The 23,663-nt window shown below is 52.8% G+C and overlaps 4 protein-coding genes across 4 annotated transcripts; 2 read left to right on the forward strand and 2 right to left on the reverse strand.

Moving 5' to 3' along the window:
- Positions 1–480: 480 nt before the first annotated feature.
- Positions 481–9,739, forward strand: CkaCkLH20_09386 (uncharacterized protein; the record flags this gene model as incomplete). The annotated part of the gene is made up of 8 exons (XM_038892101.1): positions 481–775; positions 899–2,019; positions 2,776–5,321; positions 5,880–6,373; positions 6,437–6,487; positions 7,421–7,693; positions 7,764–9,222; positions 9,334–9,739. 8 exons carry the CDS (start codon positions 481–483, stop codon positions 9,737–9,739), a joined length of 6,645 nt encoding a protein of 2,214 aa, XP_038742684.1.
- Positions 9,740–12,031: 2,292 nt separating this feature from the next.
- CkaCkLH20_09387 (carboxylesterase) lies at positions 12,032–13,778 on the reverse strand (the record flags this gene model as incomplete). Its single annotated transcript, XM_038892102.1, has 2 exons — positions 12,032–13,315; positions 13,374–13,778. 2 exons carry the CDS (start codon positions 13,776–13,778, stop codon positions 12,032–12,034), a joined length of 1,689 nt encoding a protein of 562 aa, XP_038742685.1.
- Positions 13,779–15,491: 1,713 nt separating this feature from the next.
- On the forward strand, positions 15,492–16,803 carry CkaCkLH20_09388 (uncharacterized protein; the record flags this gene model as incomplete). Its single annotated transcript, XM_038892103.1, has 5 exons — positions 15,492–15,638; positions 15,707–16,076; positions 16,132–16,249; positions 16,300–16,440; positions 16,494–16,803. 5 exons carry the CDS (start codon positions 15,492–15,494, stop codon positions 16,801–16,803), a joined length of 1,086 nt encoding a protein of 361 aa, XP_038742686.1.
- A 902-nt stretch (positions 16,804–17,705) lies between these two features.
- CkaCkLH20_09389 (efflux protein) lies at positions 17,706–19,723 on the reverse strand (the record flags this gene model as incomplete). Its single annotated transcript, XM_038892104.1, has 3 exons — positions 17,706–18,292; positions 18,354–19,097; positions 19,153–19,723. The coding sequence occupies 3 exons, from the start codon at positions 19,721–19,723 to the stop codon at positions 17,706–17,708; spliced, it is 1,902 nt and encodes a 633-aa protein (XP_038742687.1).
- Between the last annotated feature and the right edge of the window lie 3,940 nt (positions 19,724–23,663).

Here is a 23,663-nt window from a genome sequence, read left to right on the forward strand (position 1 = left end):
CGTTCTAGGTAGTGTCCCCCCCTGTTCGCACGCCCGCAGCGCAGGTCCTCCATTTTCGTCTTATCTTTCCGACGTCGCCGCCGGGTCTGGGATTCCTTCTGAATGCGCGTCATCTGTTGCACCGCATATATCTACCGTCTTCGTTGCTTCCTTTTTCTTCGTGCTCTTCCGTCTTCTGCTTTTGACTTTGGAGGTTTTTCTGCTGCTGTCGGACTCGAAGACCGCGTGACGTTCTTTTTTCTTCCAGAACAGAGCACAAGGATTACTACGTCCACCTCTTGTGAGAGTCATTCTCCGACGTCAGCTGGGGTAAACAAGAGGACACACGACCGGGACTTGCGTTTTGGGGGTGGACCGGTTTCCGAGGTGCCGACGACAACCGAGCAAGACGTTTAACGTCAGGATCGCGCATACCAAGCACCGGCGAGCGATTGTTTCTTTTCCTTTTCCACAACCGTGGCCTGGATCGACGACGACGAGATGGGCGATATGATTAGGGATCCGTCCCCCGCATCGGCCCCGCGCCAAGAGAAGGACCGCCGCGGCAACCAGTTGTTCCTCGGGACTTTCGTGCACTCCAAATCGCGGGAGGAACTAGAGTACCTCCACGACACGGCCGTCTGCGTAGATACCGATGGAACCATTGTCGCGGTCGAGAGGTGCGCGGGGTTAGAGGAGGCTCAGGCCGTGCTGTTTCCCAGACTTGGCTGGACGAGGGGGGATGTGAAAGTGAGAATTGGCGGGGAGGGAGAGTTCTACTTTCCTGGATTCATCGGTATGTCATTTTACCTCCATCCTAGTCTTGTTCAGCGGGCGGGAACGGGTATTCGAGACACAATGTCTCGGCCTCCCATGATATCCCACCCCGCATTGGAGCCGGCACTAACCAGACCCGCAGATACCCACGTCCACGCATCACAATACCCCAACGTAGGCATCTTTGGAAAGTCGACGCTACTGGATTGGCTGAACACGTACACGTTCCCCCTCGAGTCCAGCCTCAAGGACTTGGACAAGGCCAAGAGGGTGTACACGGCCTGCGTGAAGAGGACGCTCGCACACGGGACGACCACGTCCGCGTACTACGCCACCATCGACGTCGCGGCCACGAACCTCCTGGCGGATATCTGCTTGAGGCTGGGACAGAGAGCGTTCGTGGGCAGGGTGTGTATGGACCGGCCCGGGCTATGTCCCGAGTACTACAAGGACGAGGACGCGGAGGATTCGCTGCGCAGGACGCGGGAGACGATCGAGCACATCCGGTCCATCGACCCGGGATTCGACCTCGTCGCGCCGGTCCTGACGCCCAGGTTCGCGCCGTCGTGCTCGGCGGACGCGATGAAGGGGCTCAGCGCGATGCAGAAGGAGCTGGACGTGCTGGTGCAGACGCATATCTCCGAGAACCAGGGCGAGATCGAGCTGGTCAAGGAGCTGTTCCCCGAGAGCGAGAGCTACACGGCGGTGTACGACGACGTCGGGCTTCTGGGGGAGAAGACGGTGCTGGCGCACGCGATCCATCTCTCGGACGAGGAGGCGAGCACGATCGCGGAGCGCGGGGCCAAGATCTCGCACTGCCCGTGCAGCAACTCGTCCATCACCAGCGGCGCGGCCCGCGTGCGGTGGTTGTGGGACAAGGGCATCGAGGTCGGGCTCGGGACGGACATGAGCGGCGGGTACAGCCCGAGCATACTGGAGGCGGCGCGGCAGGCGGCGCTGGTCTCGAGGCACGTCGCGATGGGGATGGAGGGCGAGGAGAAGGAGAGGGCCAAGCTGACCGTGGAGGAGGTGCTGTTCCTCGGCACCAGGGGCGGCGCGCGGGTCGTCGGGCTCGGGGACAGGATCGGGGGGTTCGAGGTGGGCATGCAGTGGGATGCGCAGCTGGTGGGGTTGCCGGTTGTGGACGGCGAGGGGGAGGCCGGGTGGGATTCGAATGTTGATGTTTTTGGGTGGGAGGACTGGGAGGAGAGGATTGCCAAATGGGTTTTCAACGGCGATGATCGGAATACCAGGGGCGTTTGGGTTAAGGGGCGGTTGGTGCATGAGAGGAGGTAGACGTCGGGGTGAGGGCGCGCGCAGATAGAGTGGTGTATGATTTAGCGTGTTGATAATACCGTCTTCTAGACCAAATGGCAGCTCAGAGCCTTTGAACGATCTCATGAAGGTAGAGTCTCGGGAATGGGTGCAATCTTGGACAATCATTCCAAACATGGTGAGCCCCTCCGCCACACCGCAATCAACAGAGAATGTCCGATTTTTGGGCATTGTTATGGAGCTCTCGTACCAGACCGTCTATTTTCTAGACCGTCTATTTTCTCGCGATATCTTAAGGGCCATAGCCGCCGCCGAGTTGCACGGCCGCAACTAGTAAAGTCGCAATTGACTAGTAATCTTTGAGAATTCAAGTACAGTTTCCAGGCATTGAATGACGTCCGCGACTTTGCTCAGTTAATATCAGCTTTAGAACCAACCACCTCTAAAGCCCTGAGAAAACAGACGTGGTCTGAATGGTACGAGGACGAAGGTCCTGTGGGGCAGTTGTTTTTTCCGTCATTGGAAGCGCTTCGGCATGGAAGCTGTCAAGCGCAATCGATATGTCTGGTGAAAAGGCGCCTTGTCGTTGGTGTATGCAGGTGCCAGTTGGAGGTGGTGTGACTGCCTCAATAGCCCGCAAATCCGGCCGCGTCTCACCTAAGGTATTTCGTGCTGGCAGCCTGACCAAGGTCTTCTCCCCCGCTCTGCCTGATGTTCTCACTCTCTTCCTAACACTCGACACAGAACAGTGCCGTCACGCCGTACTGCGCCATGTCCGGTCTCGAGGGCATCGCAGGCCTGAGCCTCGCCTGCAATGTCATGCAACTCATCGATTCCGGTCGCGATACAGTCTCCTTGTGTTGCAGAATCTACCATAGCGGCGAAGTAGAGCCCGATCTGAAGCTCAAGGCGCAGGCTCTTCAAGAAACCTCCGCTGAAGTAACGAACTTGCTGACGAGCAAGGGAACCCCGACACCCCAGACTACCGGCGCAGAGAAACGTCTGCTGGTCATTTCTCGCAGTTGCATTCAGCACGCAAAAGACCTCGATGATGAGATCACATATCTTACGCCCAGCTCGAACAGTAAGCTGTCTGCATTGGTTACCACGTCGAGAGCTGTTTGGCGAAAGCGGCGGCTGGATCGCCTCAAGACGAGTCTCGAGAATGCACAGAACACGATGGAAACCCTGGTGTTAGTGAGGCTCTTCGCCAAAGCAGAGGCGTTCTTCGGCAAAAGTAGGGATTCCTTCGAACGCGTGGATGATACGCTGAAGAACTTCATCGCCACGCATTCCCGCGACTCAAACGTCTTGCGGAAGATTATCCGAGACGAGTCCCAAGTCGTCCGCGACCAAGTCACGACCCAGTCATCCAAATCCCAGGATGCTATTACAGCGCTCGGGAGGGAATTTTCGACCGAGCTCAGAGTTCACGAAACCCGTTTTGCCAACGTTGTTTCGTCCTCGAGCATCGAAATACAAGACGCCTTGTCTCGGAAGATCTCGTCAGTCGACGAGGCAACGGCTGCTGACCACGCCTATCAACGTCTGCTTCACAGTCTGAAGTACGAAGGCATGAATGAGCGGAAGAACAGCTTAAAACCCTCTCACCCAGAAACACTCCGGTGGATTTTCAACGACAATCTACGGGATTACAATGCGGTTTATAAGGAACCACCAGAGGACACTCCAGACCCGGACATCGTGGAGGATAATCCGAGGGATGACAGTGCGGTTTACAAGAAACCACCAGGGAACAATCCATATCTGGACATTGTGGAGGAGCTATCTACTGATGACGAATTCGACGACGATACCGACGATGACGCGTTCATAGAGGAGTATGGCACAATCGACCTCGCCCGCCGTAGCGGCTCTCCTGGAGCTCAGACTTCGTCGGAAGATTTGGGCTCGTCCACAGGATTTGAAGTTGAGACAGACGGAAGTCCGTTGGGAAATCAAGGCACAAGCCCAGATCAGTACAACTATGAGAAAGATGGTGATGGAGATAAGGATGCCAAGAACAGTGTTGACAGCGATCCCGGACGTGGACATGAGCTTGCCTTTCCACTTTGGGATAGCTTCGTTCAATGGCTCCTAGATCATGAGGGAAAACCATACTGGATCAGTGGAAAGCCCGGCTCAGGGAAAAGCACCCTGATGAAATTCATCGAATCAAGTGAGGAGACCACTGAGATCCTGGGAATGTGGCACCCAAATTCAAAGGTCATCTCCCATTTCATCTGGAAACCTGGAATGCGAATGCAAAAAAGTTACAAAGGGATACTTTGCTCTTTACTTCATCAGGCGATGCTGGTGTCTGAACAATACGGCCAGCGCTTAGCGTCAGTTATGGACATCAACAATAAGACCAGTGACACCGATTGGACCATTGGAGATTTGGAAGTAACCTTGTTGGATCTCTTGCGACACTCGGATTGCTCATTTCTTTTCTTGATCGATGGCCTAGACGAAATATCTGACGTGGATGGTGATGAGCAATACCAGTTCATCATTTTCTTGGCCAGACTCGTCCAGAAAGACAAAGTCAAGGTTTGCGTCTCAAGTCGCCCGGAGCCAATCTTCAAACAGCACCTGGAAACACACCCGATGCTCTTGATGCAAGATCTCACTGAGAGAGATATTGAAAAGTACTCGAGCGACATGTTGAAAGAATTTGACATCAAATCAAGAGACGGGCGGGCTAGCGTCACAGCATTGATTCTTCTCAGGGCGGAAGGCGTCTTTCTGTGGGTGGTTCTTGTTTTACAAAGCTTGAGGCGAGGACTGCGCAACGACGATGATTGGAACATGATTCATTCCCGCATAAGCTCTCTTCCAAAGGACATCAGCGATTTGTATCGGGACATGTGGATGAGGTCAAACGGAGACAGCACATTCTACCAAACAGAAGCCGCGCTGTACTTTCAACTCGTGCTGGAGAGACTCGAGGAAGACTACAAAAACTGGTCTCAAGTTAATGAGTGCAGCGTGCTTCAACTCGCAACAGCGTCGTGGGTTGCGCCCCTCCAGTCTTTCACGCAGTCCGGAGCCCTTCCATCTAGACGTGGTCTTCTAGATAGATGCGCCTACACTGTTCGGACGCTGCCCACAAGGTGTATGGGGCTGCTTGAGGTAGCTGAACCCACTGCTTCACAATCTGCGTTTGTATCAGATGACGAGGACAACTTGGGCGTTTGGGCGAACGCCACTGTTCGTTTCATTCACAGGACTGTTGTGGACTTTCTTCTCGATGATGATTTCGGCAGGAAGGTTCTTGGTATAGATCCGTTGAGAATGGATGAGCGATCATTCATGAGGAAGGCCACAGCTAGCCTCATGCTGGTTTGCATACTGGCGCCCAGCGACGATCATCCACGGCACTATCGCTGGTCCGGGATGGATGCACGCCATTCTGTTTTCACGGAAATGTTTCTGAGAATACATGAGTCTAAAGAACCGCGGGTTTCCATGGAGAGTTCGCATCACTTTCTGTCTTTGTGTTTGAGACAGGCAGAAGGCATTTTCCCCAATCCTCCCAAGGGATTGACGAGCAATCAGCAGCTTCTTGCGGTTGCTGCCGTGTTGGGCCAACCGGATTGGGTCGCAGAAAATTTGGGACGGATGAAGAAGACCAGAGAAGTCATGTCGACTGGTCTTCTTGTTTTGGAAGCAATTTGTCCCAACCCAATCATAGAACACCTGATTGGCGCGACCTTTCCTGCCACAACGATTAATGCTCCTCGCCTCGACGTTATTCCAAGAATATTGGAAATGTTTGTCTCGTCTGAACGGAACGATTCGAAGAGAAACTTGGAAACAACAAGCTGGCCGCTGAAGCTTCCCAGTATGCGTCACTCATGGCGTGGATTCTTGCTGTATGTTTTGAACAAGTTCAACTGCGGCCCATCCGAAGAAACAATCAAAAGATTCGATGTCCTGAGCATCATCAAAGCTTTCGTCGCCACTGGGATCCTAGCCGACCTCGAATCCAAAGTTTGCATTCTTCGCGTCGACTGTCACTCCGACTGGGTTCCATACGAGTTCACGCTTCTGACAAGATCGCAAGAGGAGCCCGAGCTTGGACAGGCGATTTACTTGCAAATCAACGACGATCTGCTACTGGATGCTGTTCTGAACCTGGTCCAAATACGCTCAGAATTTGATTCGACCATGGAACTCGGTATTTCCCCGCTTGCTTCCACGCTCATGCTTCGGAGTGTCGAACTCCCCGCCGGAGATGTGAACAGATGGGTCTTGCCGTACTTCATGGTCGACGGAACCGTCGATACCGAATATGATGCTTACTTCATCCAAAAGCTCCTGAACTCCAGGAGGGAGAGTATGTTGGTATATGTCAAGAGGTTGCGCTGGAGCTTCAACGTGACGATTGACAGATATCCAGAAGAGTTTGTGGACGAGGTTGCTATCCTGAGAAACTTTGGCTACGACCTGCGTGAGATAGACTTTTCTTATGAAGATTTGGCGGCTCAGATAAACTACGGATTTGTTTGAAATGGGGGTCAGGTACAGAAATCGAGAAACAACAACAATTCTTTAGAAAACAAGAAAGAGTAAAGGAAGCCGTAAAGGAACATCCACAGATCAGTTCTTTGACAACTCGCCAAGGACCCTTGAAGGGCGTTGGTTACTTTACAGTCTTACACGCATGTGCGGCGTTACATCGTCGGTACGTACGAGGTTTTCTCGCCAATCACGACTCTCCTCCTCTTCCCACAGCCACCCAACGAATCTCACCTTCCCGCCTCGGATAATGCACACAGCGTCAGCCTGAGTGAGCCCTGCTGGGCGATTACCGGCGGCTCGACGCAGATCTCTGCGGCCCGCTGGGGGCTGATGATGCGAGCTGCGGGACAAACCAGGGCAGACGATGTCGGACGCAGCCTTGGCTGGACCGATGAACCTATCACCGCCCCCAAATGTCTTGTTTCGCGTGTTTGCACGGGTGGCTTAGCTGTGGGGTCTGAAGTGCTACCAAACTGCAGGTCTATTATTGGGAACTGTGATGTTGGACGGGTTGTGTTTGTGGCATCATCTTGCGATAAAGAATGCTGGCGTTATTTGTAGGAGGAGGTGGCCCTCTCCGAGTCCACGTTGTTTCTCGTGCGGTCCCGATGAGCACCGAGAGCTTTTCTCAACATGGCCCATTGGCAAGCAGCACCCCGTACAATATCGCCAATGACAACTTCCCAGGGACATCGGCAGGAAACAAGGCCGAGTTCAGATGATGACTGCGTGTCTCCGGCCTCTCCGTTGACCTTGGACCTCTCTAGTCTTGGACGCGAGGGGCCAGGATGGCCTCACTCCCAGAACTCGCCTTTTCCAAATTTTCAACCATCATTTGGCCCTCCCCGTGAGACAACCCGAGACAAACATGAGGCACTCTCACCGCAGTCCTGGAAGAGCAGCCCACAAAGCTTCAAGCCCGTAAAGACGTTCTCGATTCCGAGGAAGCCCGTGGCGACGTACAGCAGCATCCAAGAGTGCCCGGGCGACCAGAGCGACGGCGCATCGCAGCCGCCGAGTTACATCTCCGAGACGTCTGCCGAGAAGACGAGGACCACAACTCGCGGCAGGTCACTCTGGAGGATTTGGGCGCTCGAGCTAATCTGCATCGCTCTCAGTATTATCCTCTTCATCGGTGCGTCTCTGCTGTGTTGTGCTTTCGATGTGAAGCGTATGTGCGAAATGCTCATGGTCCTCGTCTGTAGTCATCGTCGTCGTCCTCTCCAAATTCGACCAGCAAAGCCTACCGAACTGGCCCTGGGGAATCACTCTCAACTCCTTCGTGGCCTTCTTCACCACTCTGACAAAAGCCGCCTTCATCGTGCCGGTCTCCGTCGCCATCAGCCAGACGCAATGGACGTGGTTCAACCAGGAAAAACCACAGTCACTGTACGACTTTCACGTCATTGACCAGGCAAGCAGAGGGGCCTGGGGTTCGTTGGTTCTGATATGGCGGTTTCGCTTCCGTCACGTTGTTGCTCTCGGTGCGCTCCTGATCATCATTAGCACCGTGACGGCACCGGTTACACAGCTCAGCATTGACTACCCTATCCGCGATACGTTAGTCGCGGGAGAAGAGGCCGTGACGAAGGCCGTTTTGGATATAAGAGCACCGAGGGATGAGCTGTACAGAGCGACGCAACAAGCGATTTACATGGGCTCCTTACTCGACTTCACAGGGTTCCTAAAGCCACTCTCGTTCGCCGACATCACCACCGGCAGAGCGACGTGTTCAACCGGTAACTGCACCTTTAACCAATACCAATCCCTCGGCGTCTGCGTGAAAATGGCCAACATATCATCTCACCTCACCGTCGAAGAGTTCGCGAACTCCAGCATGCTGGAGACGCCCGTCATGGGGGAGTCCATCCGGGCCGTACCCGACTTGAAGGTCTACCGCGCCTCTCTCGGCGGAGGCCTCGACATGGCGCACTACAACAACCTGGCCGTCTACGCCGAGATGCTGAACGGGAACCTGACGTTCGCCTTCGGCGACGACCCCGCCCTCCAGCGGACGAGGATCGCATCCTTTGCCGTGATGTACACCACGCCGACGGTCTACAACGACACGTGGTGGGGATCGAAGAAGAACGACGCCCCGTCCGTCAAGGAGTTGGTAAACAACATTGGCGAGTTCCGGCACGACGCCACCGAGGTGCTCTTCCACCTCTGCGCCCAGACGTACGAGACGGAGGTGCGCACGGGCGTGGAGGCCACCCGCGTGGTCGAGTCGTTCACCGACATGGAGCTGATCGAGCCGGTCGGCGGCTCGTTCCTCGACATGAACTGCAGTTCTTTCCTGTACGAGCAGTCGAGTATCTGCCAGACTCGCCAGGACAGGTGGGACGAGGTGCTCGAGCTCAAGGTGGCGAGCAACGCATCTTCCGCCCCTGATGGGCCGTCCTCGGGCAGCACGCAGAGCTTCACCGCCAATTACCTCGGTCTGGAGGACATGGCCGGGACGATGAAGAGTTATTTGGTCGGGTACGCGAGCGTGAGCCCCGATACCGAGATAGACGAGGACACGCCGATCATTTATGCCGGCGGTGAGTTCGTGAGGAGGCTTCATCAGTCTGTCCTCTTCGCCCTGCACGACAGTCTTGAAAACCGCCAGGCAGCTCTGAGCAACATCTACACGAACATTGCGACTAGTCTCTCAGCTTTGTAAGTCCCCGCCGCCTTTCTTCACACGGATGGGTCCTCTTCCGTGCCAAAACGATGGCTTGTGACGGATTTGAAGACATCTAAAGACCTTAGCTGACCTATCGCCCACAGAATCCGAGTCGGCCAACCAACAACCTTCGCCCACGCAGCGTTCAACGTCACCGGCGAGGCCTGGAAAGAGGCCTCGTACGTCAGGATAACATGGGGCTGGATCTCGCTGCTCGCGACCGAGATCGCCATCGCCATCGTGTTTCTGGCCCTGACGATCGCCAATCAGGTCAGGAGGGGGGAGCTGAACGACGACGAGCCGGGTCCGGTGCGCGATCTGAAAGACTCGTCCCTGGGTCCCATGGTGGCCCTCAGCAGGGACTGCCACTCCGCAGCGGGCGGCGGTCTTCGGCCCATAGGGGAGCTGAAGCAGGCTGCGAAGGAAGTCAAAGTGAGACTGGAGGGGAGGCAGATTGTGCTCGCGGATGAGCCTGTTGACGGACGGCGAGAGGTGAGAGAGGGTCCGTGATGGGAGGGCATCGTGGTGAATGCGAACAAGCTGAGCATTTTGGAGCATGAAGATTTGGAAACAGGGTTTCCATTACCTGTGCCTGCGTGAAGATTCCGCGAGAGCTATACTATATGATTGCCACTAAAAGGCACGCACCGATTGACCACGCTCCACCACGTTGATCGCTTCAAACCCACCTAACCTAACGACGGTCTCGGTTTTCGCGCTGCTGGCGCTCCCGCTCTTGCCTTGCCAACTCATTTGCCCTGTTGAGACTATCTCTTATTCTCTATCAAAATGAGTTTTGGTTAGTAGATATGAAAAGGCTTTGCGAAATGTGACAATGGAGTGTCATTCAAAATGCGGGTTTGTGATGCTTACTCCTGCTAAGTTCGCTCTCGCAGTCCTCTCCTGTTCCCGTCTCTGCTGCTCCTTTCGTCTCTGACTCTCTCGGTCTTCGTCCTGCTTCATTGCAGACATCCTGAATACTGGTGAAGGGAGCGGCCTGCTTGGTAGATTGTTTGTGGTGGGCGGTAGGTGTGTTTGGCTGAGTGGTGTCCTTCTGGGTTTGATACCTTGAGATTCTGCTTGAGTTCTCGTCAGTCTCTCGGGGCACATTAGTAGGTTCTTAAATAGGTCAGCACATAATCGCAATGACACTTCCACGAGAAAGGCATTCTTGGTGAACGGCAGCATATATCTGATATTTTACACTCGGTCGGAATGGTATCATATACTTCACTGGAGATTGATACCAAGCTTGAGATCATCCAGTGAATGTACTCAGAGACGCAGTTGGATGCTTTGATGGAATTCATCAGCAGTTCAAGCATTTATAATAAGGTGATCTACGTCAATCTTCAACGGCATTCAGCACCAAATTAAGCTAAATAGGGGCCTAACACCTCTCTTGTATAGAAATATTACTGATCGCGAGCTTATAAAGCATTACTAACACGGTGAAAGGCGATTGAAACCGTGAGCACAAGTATATTCTGTCCGAATTCCCAGCTGTGGAAAGAAAATCTCAAAGAATACTCGCAGATCAAATACGCGGTTCGCGTCGTGGTAGCTGAGATACAATGTTGCGCATCGCTGGGAAGCATTTAATTCTCACTTTTGACAACAGATAGTAAGCTTCGCACTTCTGAAATCCAAAGATGCTTATGATACCCCAAGCAGTCACGTTGCACGAGATCAACATGAGAACACATGATCTATATGTATAACCATTGGAACGACAAAGAGAGTCTACTTACTAAATTAAACAATCAGGATGCGGAATTTTACACTAAATTCAACGCACTCGAATATCCTTCAAGCCTTGCCACCGTTGAACTAAAATCCAGCGCAATTTGGTACTCACCAAAATTCCACTTCTTTCAAGGATCAAAAGGACCAGCGGCAGCCAGGTATCACTTGACAAGACTTTGATCAAAAGGTAATGATTTTACTAGCTATGGCTCTTGGTCGAACTTCTATAGTAACTAGAAAGACGTCCTTGCTCTCATGTCCAGGTCCTCAGCGGCGATTCTGCTGCTGCTGCTGGCGCTGCTGTTCTTGGGCACGACGCTGTTCCCGAATGACGGTTGCGGCATTGGCGATGTTCTACGCCCAGTTGAAGACCTGTTAGGAAATTTGCTGTGCATGCTTGTGCGCGGAAAGAGAACTTACTTGCGCCGCCTGCTCCATTCTATGGTTCGCGGCCTCTTGTCTTGCCTTCTCTGCCCGCTTTTTGAGCTCACGATCTTGGTCTTGCTTACTGAGCATCTTGGAGACAGTTGCAGTTTAGCCTAAAACGAAATCGCTTATTTGCTGAGACCTTCGTAGATGTCGTGAAGTACTTGGAGGGCAATCGCTGGGTGATATATGTAAGACTGTTAGTCTGTAGCCAATGATGCTTTTGTATCGGTGTATTGCTTGATTGACACTGCATTCGTTCTGGGTCTTCACACGGGACACATATATAAAAGAAATCCAGCTACAGTCACTGCATCGTCATTGCGGCTTCCGACCCCATGGTGAATTTTGGTACGGTGAGTGATTTCACGGATTGAGAACACCTTCGGTACCCTCAACAGTGAATGGCAGTATAAATCCTCTTGTCAAATCAACCGTTGTAGTCACTATGGCGGGCTTGAGAAAATTAGAGCCGATTCTTGTTCATCTTTGGAAGAAAGCCATGATGTGAGGAGGGATGTGGCAACACAACTAAAACCATTATCAGAGTGATGGCATCTGGCTTAGTGAAGCGGTGGTTATTACAATTATATATGCTTTTAAGGAACCATGAAATGCGCACTTCTACACTCAATTGAACACGTTCTGCTGCATATAAGCAATCTCCGCCTTCCGGTAGTCATCCTTTGCGACGTAGCCCAGTCTAGTGTAGTTGGCGTCAAAAACCAGGTTCAGCGGCCGATTCGGGGTGTACTGGGGCCATGAGAGGCCCTTCGCCCACGGACGAGTGCACTGATTCGGATCGGTGCCGTGAATGAAAGCCACCCACATCTTGCTCATCAGATCCGCCAGCTGGACGTATGACTCAGGCTTGCCCTCGAAAGGGTTGGTGGCATAGCCCAAGCCCTTGACGTTGTTGAACACAAAAGCGACCTCTTGGAAATGGGTCGCGCCGTAAATGGGAGCGAGGCCGTTGACGTAGACGTTCCACATGTAAGAATAGACCGGCAGTCCCGCGCCAGCATAGGAGCTGGCAAGAAGTCGTCGACCGCTGTGCTGCTGGTAGTCGCCCGCAACGGCGGCGACGCGCTTCCACTGGGATCCGAACGCAGTCCCGGTGGGTCGATCGGGATACGACGCGGGGATGCCGACGGCGGGGTCGTCGGGGTACAGCTTCTTGATCGCCTCGATCTGGGTGGAGTCGGCCAGCAGACTACTCGCGAGCCACGCCTCGAAATCTTCGGTGGTGTTGATGCCCTGCTTTGCGTATCCCGTACCCTCATCGAAGTTGTTGCCGAGCAACAGCGGGACGTGTGCGAACTTTCCCGCTGAAAGAAGAGTCGTCGCCTTCCCCGTGATGAAGTCGCCGTCGATGACAGCGCTGATGGTAGGCGGCGTAACACCCAGTGGGTTCGTGCCGTTGAAAATGGCGTTGAGAGTCTGCCAGGGAAGTGCTCGCAGACAACCCAATCGATCGCTTGCGTCGGCGCATGCTGTCTTTTGCAGGAGAGCTTCAAAGTATGGCTGCCAGGCATCAGCACCAACGAACTTGGCAACCGAGCTGCCGCTCTCTAGAATTGCGCTGCGGAAGAGGTTGTCGTGCTTTCCATCATAAGCGATGAGTTGCATTCCAAGAGAGCGAGCACCGGCGGACTCTCCCCAAATGGTGACCTTGTCAGGGCTGCCGCCGAAGGGGGCGATGTTCTCCTGGAGCCATTGAAGCGCCAGGCGTTGATCTCTGAAGCCGATGTTGCCCGCGTGGTCGTCTTGGAGCTCCTTGCTGAAGAGGAAACCCCAGTAAGAGAGGCGGTAGTTGATAGAGGCCGCGATGATTGGCTTGTTCTCCTTGACGGATTGCTCGACAATGTAGCTCAGGTTGTACCTCGGGTCGCGTGAGCCGCCGTTGACGTAACTCTGTCCCGGTCAAAGTCAGTGAAGGTGTCCGTCTCATCTTGGGAAAACCTTTACTTACACCTCCGTGAACCCAAATGCCAACGGGGAGGTTGTCTCCTGGCTTCGTGCCGGCCGGACGAACAACGTTGATTGTCAAGCAATCCTCCGAGACCGGGCTGCCCAGGTTGGCCGTGTCTGAGCCGTACCCGATGCACATCCAGCCATACTCGGCGGCAGACCTGGTCCCTTCGAACGAAGAGTTCAAAGGCTGAGGTGCTGCATACCGAAGAGAGCCAATGGGAGGTTGCGCATACGGGATGCCCAGGAAGAAGTCCTGCGCGTACTGCTCGTTCCACACACCGACGTAGGTTCCGTTGGAGAGGCGCACGGAAGGAGGCGAAACGTCATGGTGGCCTGGCAAGCCCTCGGACAGGTCCAAGCCCGACAGGAACACCAGAAGAAGGTTAACTGCGTTTGGACGCATTCTGGGCAGGTTTCAACGGCGTGGTGACTCGAAGGAATGCTTCTAGAAGTCCAAAGGGTCGTTGATATGGTGGCTGAAAACGGCGTGTCTCATGTCAATCGCAAGAAATTGAATTTGAACCTGCACGCTGCAGAGCTAGCTGGGAGTCAGGAGCTGGCAGCTAGTCGTGACATTATGTCAAGGCCAAGTAGTTGCCTCATTGCCGTTGAAGAATCCTTCCCGGTAGCGCCTAGAAACTACGGCTTGGACGGCGTCGAAACTAGAAGCAAATTGGGATAGTAATCACCGACGATTCATCACACTATCGATCGACCCTGGATCCAACAGAATCCCCATGACCCATCTTGTCTATGCTGGCCTTTCGGGTCCGGGGACGATCAAGGGTTCTGCAGCAAAGTTGCATGATGCTTGCATGTCCTGGAACGGGATTCGCGTGGCTCCCATGAGATTCTTCACCCTGTAGTAAGGGTCGCCGTCGTCGTGGCCCTTGATTTCATCTCGTAATCATATCCCGTAGATGTCTAGCGTTTCTTCCAACTTCTTGCGCGGCATCGGACAAGCGTTTCTAAATCCGGCTTAGCAGTGCAAAATGGTGAGACCACGCTACTGCTCAGCCAAGTTCGCGTTGGTGGACGGTTAATGACTTCCAAGTTGCTGGCCTCGGCTAACCGAGTCTAGAAGCCCAGGTTCATGTATAACCGGGGTAAATCTCACAGTCGCACGAATGGGATCCTACCCCGTTTAATCCACATCATTTTGAGTTCGGTACTAGAGGGTCTACCCCAGCTAGCAAGTAAGGCTGGGATCTCTTGGCCTGGCGTGATCAAAAGGATCTTTGGGAGGAGACAACGCGGAGTTGCAAGCCAGGTTACGTTGGGAATGGAAATTGTCGCCCGGTACCCGATACCCGATGTAAGCGAAGATCAGATGTTGGTGAAGAGAAGAGAAGAATTGTTGGTCTCCTCCTCGTTGAAAACCGTTGGTTAATAACTGCACTCAGGACAAAAACCAACAATCTCCGGCCGAACATGATGTGTATCAATAGCCGATGGCTCTGCCGAACTTCCCTCTCCGTACTTCCCGGTTCCTGCAACGCCACCGGTCCCTAATATGATGTACCGCGGTACTGCATCGGGGCAATTCAACATGCCGGAGGTGGTGTGAAAGATACGAGATCAAAGGATTCTAATGCCGGGGTTTCGTCCATGTGCGATTGCCCAATCCTCCAGTTGACCCCTTACCATCGGAATCCCCCAATAAGGAAAACCCAATCCAATCCGCCGGCCGACCGGCCGACTTAATCAAGGCAGGAAAGCGGGAGACTGAACGTCCATCCGAACTCGGCATCTATCTCTTACTGTAACTGGGACGAGTCGGCACGCCCTAGCGCACACATGCAGTGATTGGAAGTTTGTAACTTTCGCCCTGGTTTCGAGATGGGGCACATAGCGCGAAAGATTTCGGGGAGGTCTTCCCAGGACCACCAAACTAACGGTTGTGTTCGGGGAGGGAACCTTTGTTGGATCTGGGATACCCCCTTGCAAGGTGCGCTGATCATGTAAACCATCGATACCATGGTGTCCATATTATGAGAATGAGGTGCTCCTCTTCTTTTGGGGGCTGGTCGTCGAACTCTTGCTGGACCTTTGCCAACCGCTTCAAGCATTTGTCCACCAAACACCCGGCGATTGGGCTTATGCCGCGACGTCGACAATGGCCGACGATAGAGGCGGCCGGTTGCTGGCCTCAACGTGGTCATTAGTAGGCGCGAGCGCTATCCTACTGTTCCTCCGCATATACTGCAAAATATGGCGTGGTAGGGGTTTGTGGTGGGACGACCATTTACTGATCGGGTCCTGGGTATGTCGGCCATGCTTCGTTCGCATCACATCTCACGAAAGCTCAATCTAACTGTGTCATGCGCAAAGGGATCCTTGGCGATTTCCGTCTCCATCAACACCTACATTGTGTCTCTGGGTTTCGGTCGTCACCTTTGGACCATCAGCGATGAGAACAAGAAGGAAATTAACCTCTTCACGATTCTCGTCGCAACATTCGGCATCATCGCGACGACGACGAGCAAGACGTCATTCGCCCTCACGTTGTACCGGATCGTAACCAACACATGGACGAAATACTTTCTCATATTTGTGATCGTGTCGATCAACATCTCGATGAACCTGGTATGGATGTTTGGGTTCGCCAAGTGCACCCCGTTGGCAAGGGTTTGGGATAGCACCGTACCGGGGACGTGTTGGGACAAGACGCAACTTGTGCGATATCAACTCTTCGCTGCTTGTAAGTCTGCAACTTCTTATCATCGATGTGTTTGAGGCTGACATCCATCTCGCAGATTACTCCGCCATCTTGGACTTCGTGTTGGCCTTTATGCCCTGGCCGATCCTCATGGGAGCAACCATGCGGCGACGCGAGAGATTTGGAGTTGCGGTGGCTATGAGTTTAGGAGCCATGTCAGTTTACTCGTTCGGCATCTGCATTTCTTGATACTGACCTCTTGTAGTGCCGGAGCCTGCGGGATCGTCAAAGCTGTGCTGGTCGTTTCTATGACCAGCACAGATATCACGTACGACCGCGTGGACCTGACCATCTGGACGCTGACGGAACCCGCCGCATCCATCATGGCCGTGTCGATTCCAGTTTTGTGAGTAATACATGTTCAACTGGCATGGCAAACACTAACGTGTGAGTTCCTAGGAGAATGTTGTATCGCGAACTGAAATCAGCCTCGCGGAGCTACGGGCGAAGCAGAACACAAACGAACCCTCTCGAGACGGCGAAGACCAGAACTAAGCGATACGGCCAGAACACGCATTACGGAAGAAACTCTGTTGTTGTCATGTCGAATGCCAGATGGCAAGAGTCGCAAGAGGCTTTGCAAGATGCGGAGAGTGGCCAGACCACGCCGCGTGGCATTATGAAAACAGAGGAAGTCAGGATACGGCACGAGAGTATGCCTCCATCTGGTGACAGTAAGAACTCGATAGAGCTTGATTCATTTAAGTAGATGGATATCGGGAGTCATGGGGCGTGGGAGGGCATTGATACCAGATACCAGAGGGTGATACCGGATTTCAGTTGCAGACTTTTAATAATGAGATGACGAACACCATAATCATGTCATAACTTGGTGCGATACTCAAAGAAAATGGCTTACTAGTGAGAAAGCCAGGAGCCTATCTATGATATCTGTTGATTTCATATGCTTTCAACTGATACTACTTAGAAGCTGTGTTTCCAGGAACTCGATTGCTAAGCAAATCCTCGAATTGTGGCTGCGCAAACAAAGCATCTCTTAGCGTCTCTGCAATGAATTAACATGATTTTTTAACTTGCTACTGGCACGGCTTCGAAGTGATTGAGACTCACCCCTGAAGAGTACTCTCCACGCCAGCTCTGGATTATCAATCCAATAAGGTTTCAGGTGCGCGAATGAGAGACGGGAAGCACGGTGACATTCGTTCTCGTGAATATGTCATGACGACCCTGTGAACTATGAACGATGACGAAACGCATATGGTACTGACTCGGAGAAGTGGGAGCCGGCGCTTCGGCGCGAGGTGGGGACACGGCCTGACCCGAGCGGTGCGAGCTTCCGGAAAGCCGGCGCCAGGGCAGGGGGCCGACAAACTGGCAAGAACAGCTGCAATAGAAGTGCTGGACATAATTCATTCCGCAGCCGCAGACTGACTTATTGTGTTTTTCAACCAGGTGTGACCTTAAAGCCGGTAAGAAAATCAGTATCATCGCAAGTCTGAAGACATCCTGTAGCTAAGTCTATGCTATTATCGTATCATATCGCATCATGAATGTCCGAATCAGCAGTAAGCTTATCCCAATACCCGAAAGCATAACCTGTAACTTTTGATACCCATACGTCATCCCTTCTACTTCGTTCGAATCATTAACTTAATGCGCCATAACTGGACCGTTGACAACCTTGCCAACGTTCTTAACCCCAAAGATGCTTGCCACCACACCAACACCCGCCAAACCGACGCAGCACCAGAGTCCCATGACATACTGCTGGAGAAGACCGTGTCCCTTCTTCGTTTCCACGGCCTGGACAACAGCGCTTGCGATAGCGAGGCCGAAGCCACTGCCAATCTGGAACGCCGTGTTCACCATCCCGCCGCAGAGGCTCTTGACGTTGACGGGAACCGAGGCCAGAAGGACGACGGTGATGGTGCAGTACACGATGGTGGTGCCAGCTACACCGATGACGGTTGTGGGGAAGACGTGCTTCCAGAAGTTGAGGTCGTCGTCTTTCATGAGCGCGGCGGGCACTGGCGCGATCGCGCAGGTTGCCATGCCCACTGCAAGAAGCCACTTGGGGTTGAAAATCTCCAGCATGCGGGACATGGAGAGGCTGAAGATGAAGCCGGTGGCTCCCATGGGAAGGAATCGGATCGCGGTTTCGCCGGCGCTGAGCTTGTTGACCTCTTGTGCGATGAGCGTGGTGTAGTAGATTGTCGTCTGGTATCCGCCGTACATGACTACCAAGGGTTAGCGTTAATTTGACTTGAGGACCGCCGGCTGAAGAAGATGTTGACTTACCGAAACCACCGATCCAAAGAGCGGCGAAGTTCTCAAGCTTCCAGAGAGACAGCGGCATGATGGGGTTGGCGACCTTCTTCTCGACCCATGTGAAAGCGACGATTAAGGCGATGCTAACAATGAGCAGAGCGATGATGAACGCTTTGCCCCAGCCGTACTCGCCGCCGCTTGACAGAACGAAGCTGAGCAGAATAAGTCCAGCTGTCGATAGACCAGCGCCAGCGAAATCCAGCTTGGGGCGGGAAGTGCCCTCGATACGGTCCTTGGGAAGGAAGAACCACCCAAGAACGCCAAGAACACCAGTGACAGCGACCGGGATGTAGAAGATGTATCTCCATCCCAAGGACGAAGTCAAGAACCCTCCAAAGATCAAGCCAAGACAGAAACCAACAGCCCCGGCGGCTCCGAAGATTGTCAGAGCCAAGGTTCTGTCCTTCGCGATGAAGTAGTTGCTGATGATACCCACCGCTGAAGGCACGGTCATGGCCGCTCCAATTCCTTGCAGGGCCCGGAAGATGGAGATTTGGATGAAGGAGGTGGCGAAACCGTTGGCAATGGTCCAGATGCTGAGGGTCGCCATGCCGGAGCAAAAGATCAGTTTCCTGCCAAAACGGTCGGCAAGGACGCCTGAGAGTAGCAGGAACCCGCCGAAGGTAAGCGTGTAGGCGGAAATCAGCCACTGGAGTTCACCACTCTTCACATTGAACTCCTTCTGAATCGCGGGGAGCGCGATATTCACGCCAGCTGTTGACCATCAGCATACTAATTCTAACATGCGATGCGAAGAAAGGATACATACTCATGAACACGTTGTCCATCAACTGGGCACCGCATGTGCAGAGAAGCAGGATCGCTCCTCGAAAAGAGGCGATGGTGCCGACATCTGGATAGGCTTGACCGGTGCCGATCTCAAACTCAGCCGGCGTCTGTGTACCGGAGGTTTCTCCCGGAGACGGAGGCCCAGAAGCGAAACCAGATACGGGAGAGGGAGGTCTTGTCGATTGCGGTGTGGTAAACTCTGAGGGAACTTCTCGAATGGTGCTTACGGGGCCTGGCTTGGCCGCACGAGGGAACGCAGGTAGTTCGAAGACGTTGTCCTGGGATTCGCGCCTGTCCCGCGATCGGTGTCTGCTCAAAGCTGAGGCGCTGTGGACGAGCTCCTCCATGTCCTCGGGACGCTCATTCTCAAAGGTGACCCGGGAGGTCTGGGATACGGTGCTCCTCCGCCGTGTGACTGGAAGTCCTGGGAAGCCGGGAGGGGGAACGAAGGTAGGAACTTCTTCGAGTGCTGAAGTCCTGCGACCGAGAGGCTCTCCATCCGCGTCCACCGAAAGGCGGCGGGTGTCGAGGGAGTGCTTGTTGTGCGTCATCTTCTGTGGTTGTCTCAAAATTGGAGACCAAGTCAGGATGAACGTCAACGGTAGAAGCTGACGGTGCTCTGAAAACCCATGAGTTCAGTAAGTTCTAATACTCAATACTCAAAACTCAAAACGCGGTGAAAGAAACACAGTTGCGGACATCTTCCGGACCTCCATCACGAAGGTTGCAGTGATGCCAAATAAATTCTTATCAGTTGGGCATTGTTCGCCACATGGCAGACTTTGATTTTCCGACCTCAGGCGATTCACATGTCGTGACGGTCCACAGAGTTTCCACAGCTTTTTTTCGCGCGCCAATCCTACGCAATGGTTCCCTGTCGTGGAGTGGTGGGAGACCGAAGATTATCTCACATCGCAAATGATTCTAGACATCATTGTGGCCAATGATTTGCTTCAGTTGTCCTGATAAAAACTGAGACTTGCCTGCCCGGATATTGTTTTTCTCAGGCGAATTCCAGAAACATCGTGAGATTTTTCATAGGGCTGAATGAGCGTTGGAAAATATTGATGCTCGACTCCGTGAAATAAATGAAAATTCGGTAAAGATCCCGCTTCCAAGGCCGTCATCGGGGTCCACTGGCAAGACTTTCACAAGGATTCGGCCTCCGACGCCACATCCCGGAGGCGCTCAATGTTTCCTTTCCTGCTCAGACAGGCAATTTTTCGGCGCAAACCCCCGGAGCCCCCGGTTGATATCTCAACCGGATCCTACCTTGCCTTGCCTGGAGCTGCCCGATGCCCTGTTTTTAGGACATCTTACCCCTCTGGTTCCTTGTCGATCATAGGACCCTTCACTGTACTTCACTGTACACGCCACGTTCTGGTGGCTGTGACACTGCGATGCGCCGGCAAACTGCATCTCATCACCGCGTCTTGCAAAGCCACCGTCATTTCTGAAGCTAGGATCTCATGCATTGATAAGATACTGCAGATTTCTTTTGCCCAAACATTTCGCGATATCCTTGCCACGTGGATGTTCTAGGAGTTTAGTTCGTTATCGCATGTTTGGACGTGGGTTCGGGTGCAGGTTTGACGAGCCAACAGCGACTGTCTATCGGAATTATGCTCCGAGAGCTGCAAAATATTCTCCCAATCGCCTGATTCCACCCCACCGTCTCTTTTTCTTAAATGGCACGCCGTACAGAAAGGACCTTGCAATCGCAATCTGCTTTTTCAGAGAGTTTTTGCCGTAAGGGAGTTGGGTTGATCCTTTGCATGTTTCTTTCGCAGGGCACTCAAAAGTCCACAACAGCCTTGCTCCTCGCCTACCCTGTCATGAGTGTCATGAGGCGATAAGAGCTGATCATACCTGTTGCTGAGATTCGATCTGTATTCATATTTCATTCCCAATTCTCCATTTTTCAGACTTCGGGATTTAGCTTACACTCGCGTTCCCCCGCCCGTCTTCCCCCAGTTCATGTCATCGTGGGCCTGCCCAAACTCCATGAATCCATCATTTACTCCACCAGAGCCCAGATTTCTTACAGCTTCGACAGCCTTCACCAGTGACGTGAAGTGCGGGTCAACGACCACGGAGTCATAGCTGCTGAATATGAAATATTGTCAAATGACACGGATTGTTGTCTTAAATCGATGTTGCCGTTATGTTCAACACAAGTGATCCGGCTAGAATTTTCATGCTCACTACTCGGGATGATTCGGTTGGCCAATTCGAGCTGGTTCGAGCAGCCTGCCTACCAGAAGTGAAGATGGTACTTGACATCACGAAGCAGATGATTCCGGTCTCGGTTATGGACTTGACATTTTGAACATTTGATCTGGAAGACAAGCTCTACAGACTTCCCCATTCTCCTTTGTCGGATTTGACTCCGCAAAACCTCCTTATCGAAGTGATGTAGCGGCTGTGATGAAAAGCAGCGTGCAAAATTGTCTGGAATTTCATGTCAGTTCCAGAATCTCTATAGCCAGCTGAGCTTGCGCAACCAGAACACATACTCGGCGCCACCTCAGGCCACACAGCACCAGCTGTTATCGCCGTTGAGGATCTCTTGGCATTCACCTCTGTTGTTGCATGCGTTGGCGCAAGTGAATCTTCCAGAGTAGCAGCCGAGAATGTTGTCGGCTGCTGCAGTGGCACCGAGAAGACTAACAGCGAGAATGATGGCTTTAAGATGCATGTTGAAGGAGGAAACCGAGAGACGGGTGGTCGGCTGAGTGTGTACTGATAACAAGTGAGTTGTATGAGGTCCAAGGTCTTGGAGGGCTTGGAGTCTGGTGAAGTGAACTAAATATATAAAAAGCCAGCAACTTTTCTCGAATGTCAGAGAAAATGCCAACCTCTGTGTCGCCATACCAACTAGAAGATTTGGAACAAATTAATCTATTTCAATTCGACAGGCTGCTAAATCTGAATAACTCTAGCGCAACTTGCCTAGTTGTGAGAAAAGAGGCAACTCCAGCAGCAAATTCCATGCGTGTGGAAAGTTTGAGACTGTTAACTGATATCCTATTAATCTATTTAACTCAAAAAAACTATTGTTAATTTCTAAGTCTTCCTTGTTACTACGTTTCGTTCAGCTGTTCACGCCAGCTCAGACCAACCCGGCCTGCTCAGTTTGAATTATAGTTGCTAAGTCATGACCAATCTTCGCCGAGTTTCCTCTTGCTTCATTATTCAAATTTGAGACAAAACTTCCATAGAAACATGGATAGACCCGCCCAGTTTCCTTAAGTGTGCATCTACTTCGGCGCCTTATCCCCGAGGGTCTCCAACGACCGCAGCAAGCCTGACCGCTGCCACTTCTCCTATGGAATAGACGCTGTCCGCACTCCGCAATTCCACCACAGTAATCGAAACTCCCATCTTTTGTCGTATCCAATTTCGAAGCTCTACCGTAACAAGCGAATCTGTTTGCAACGGAAGCGAGAGGTCCACCTCATCGTCATGCCGCATCGAGAAATTTCGCAGAGCGCCGCCAATCTCTCTGGCGAGAAAGGCCTTCGCTTCCGAGGACGTGAGCTTCTCCGGATTTGACCTGCAAGCTTGGAGAAAGTCTTTCAGCGTCTCATCTGTTTTCCGATCATCGCTGGCTCGCTCAGAGGACATCTCAAGCTTTGCCATGAACCCCGATCGCGGATCGCGCTGCCACCCCGATTTCCTCCCGCCGGTGGCTGCTGATCTCATGCCGATAGCAACTTGGCTAGCATTTGTGTAACCTTTGGAAAGGCTCGATGCGGGGAGGTCGAAGTCTTGCTTTGACTTTGGGTGAGAACGCATGATCATCAGCTCCAAGGAGTCCAGTAGGTCTTGCTCGTGCAAGCAGTGCTGAGACGTGGCGCGAAGAGCGTCGAGACGTTCCGTTTCTCTCGCAAGAACACCAATATCTTCCATGATGCCAATGTCTAGAACCGAGCAAGCCAGTCCAAGGGAGTGACGATATTGAACGAAAGCATCAAGAAATGCATTGGCTGCGGCGTAATTCGCTTGACCAATTTGGCCTCCAAGTCCCGAGAGCGAACTGAAAAGAAAGAAGAAATCGAGTGGTTCGCTCTGGGAGAGAATGGCTTCGTGGAGGTTCCAAGTGCCTTGGACCTTGGGTCTCACGGTTGTTTGCCACTGGTCGAAGGTCATGTCGGTGATGTTGATGTCCTGATACATCAACTGTCAGCGTTCTCATTTTTTTGGTCTTTGAAGCTTTGGAACCTTACCTGAAGAACCATCGCTGCTTGCATCACACCTGCAATTGGTGTCCTTGCTGAGCTGAGCATACCCACAACATCGCTCATCTCGTCGACGCTGCCGGATATCGCCTGGACTGTACACCCCAAAGCCTGCAGCTCTTCAAAATACTCGGGATAGTTCTTGGCTGACTCTTCAGCAGATCTCGAAAAGAAAATTAGATCTCGAGCTCCTCTTTCTGCGAGAAACCTGGCTGTGGCTTGACCCAAGCCTCCTAAACCGCCGACAAAC

The sequence above is a fragment of the Colletotrichum karsti genome, assembly GCF_011947395.1.
Source record: "Colletotrichum karsti strain CkLH20 chromosome Unknown Scaffold33, whole genome shotgun sequence".
Lineage (NCBI taxonomy): Eukaryota > Fungi > Ascomycota > Sordariomycetes > Glomerellales > Glomerellaceae > Colletotrichum > Colletotrichum karsti.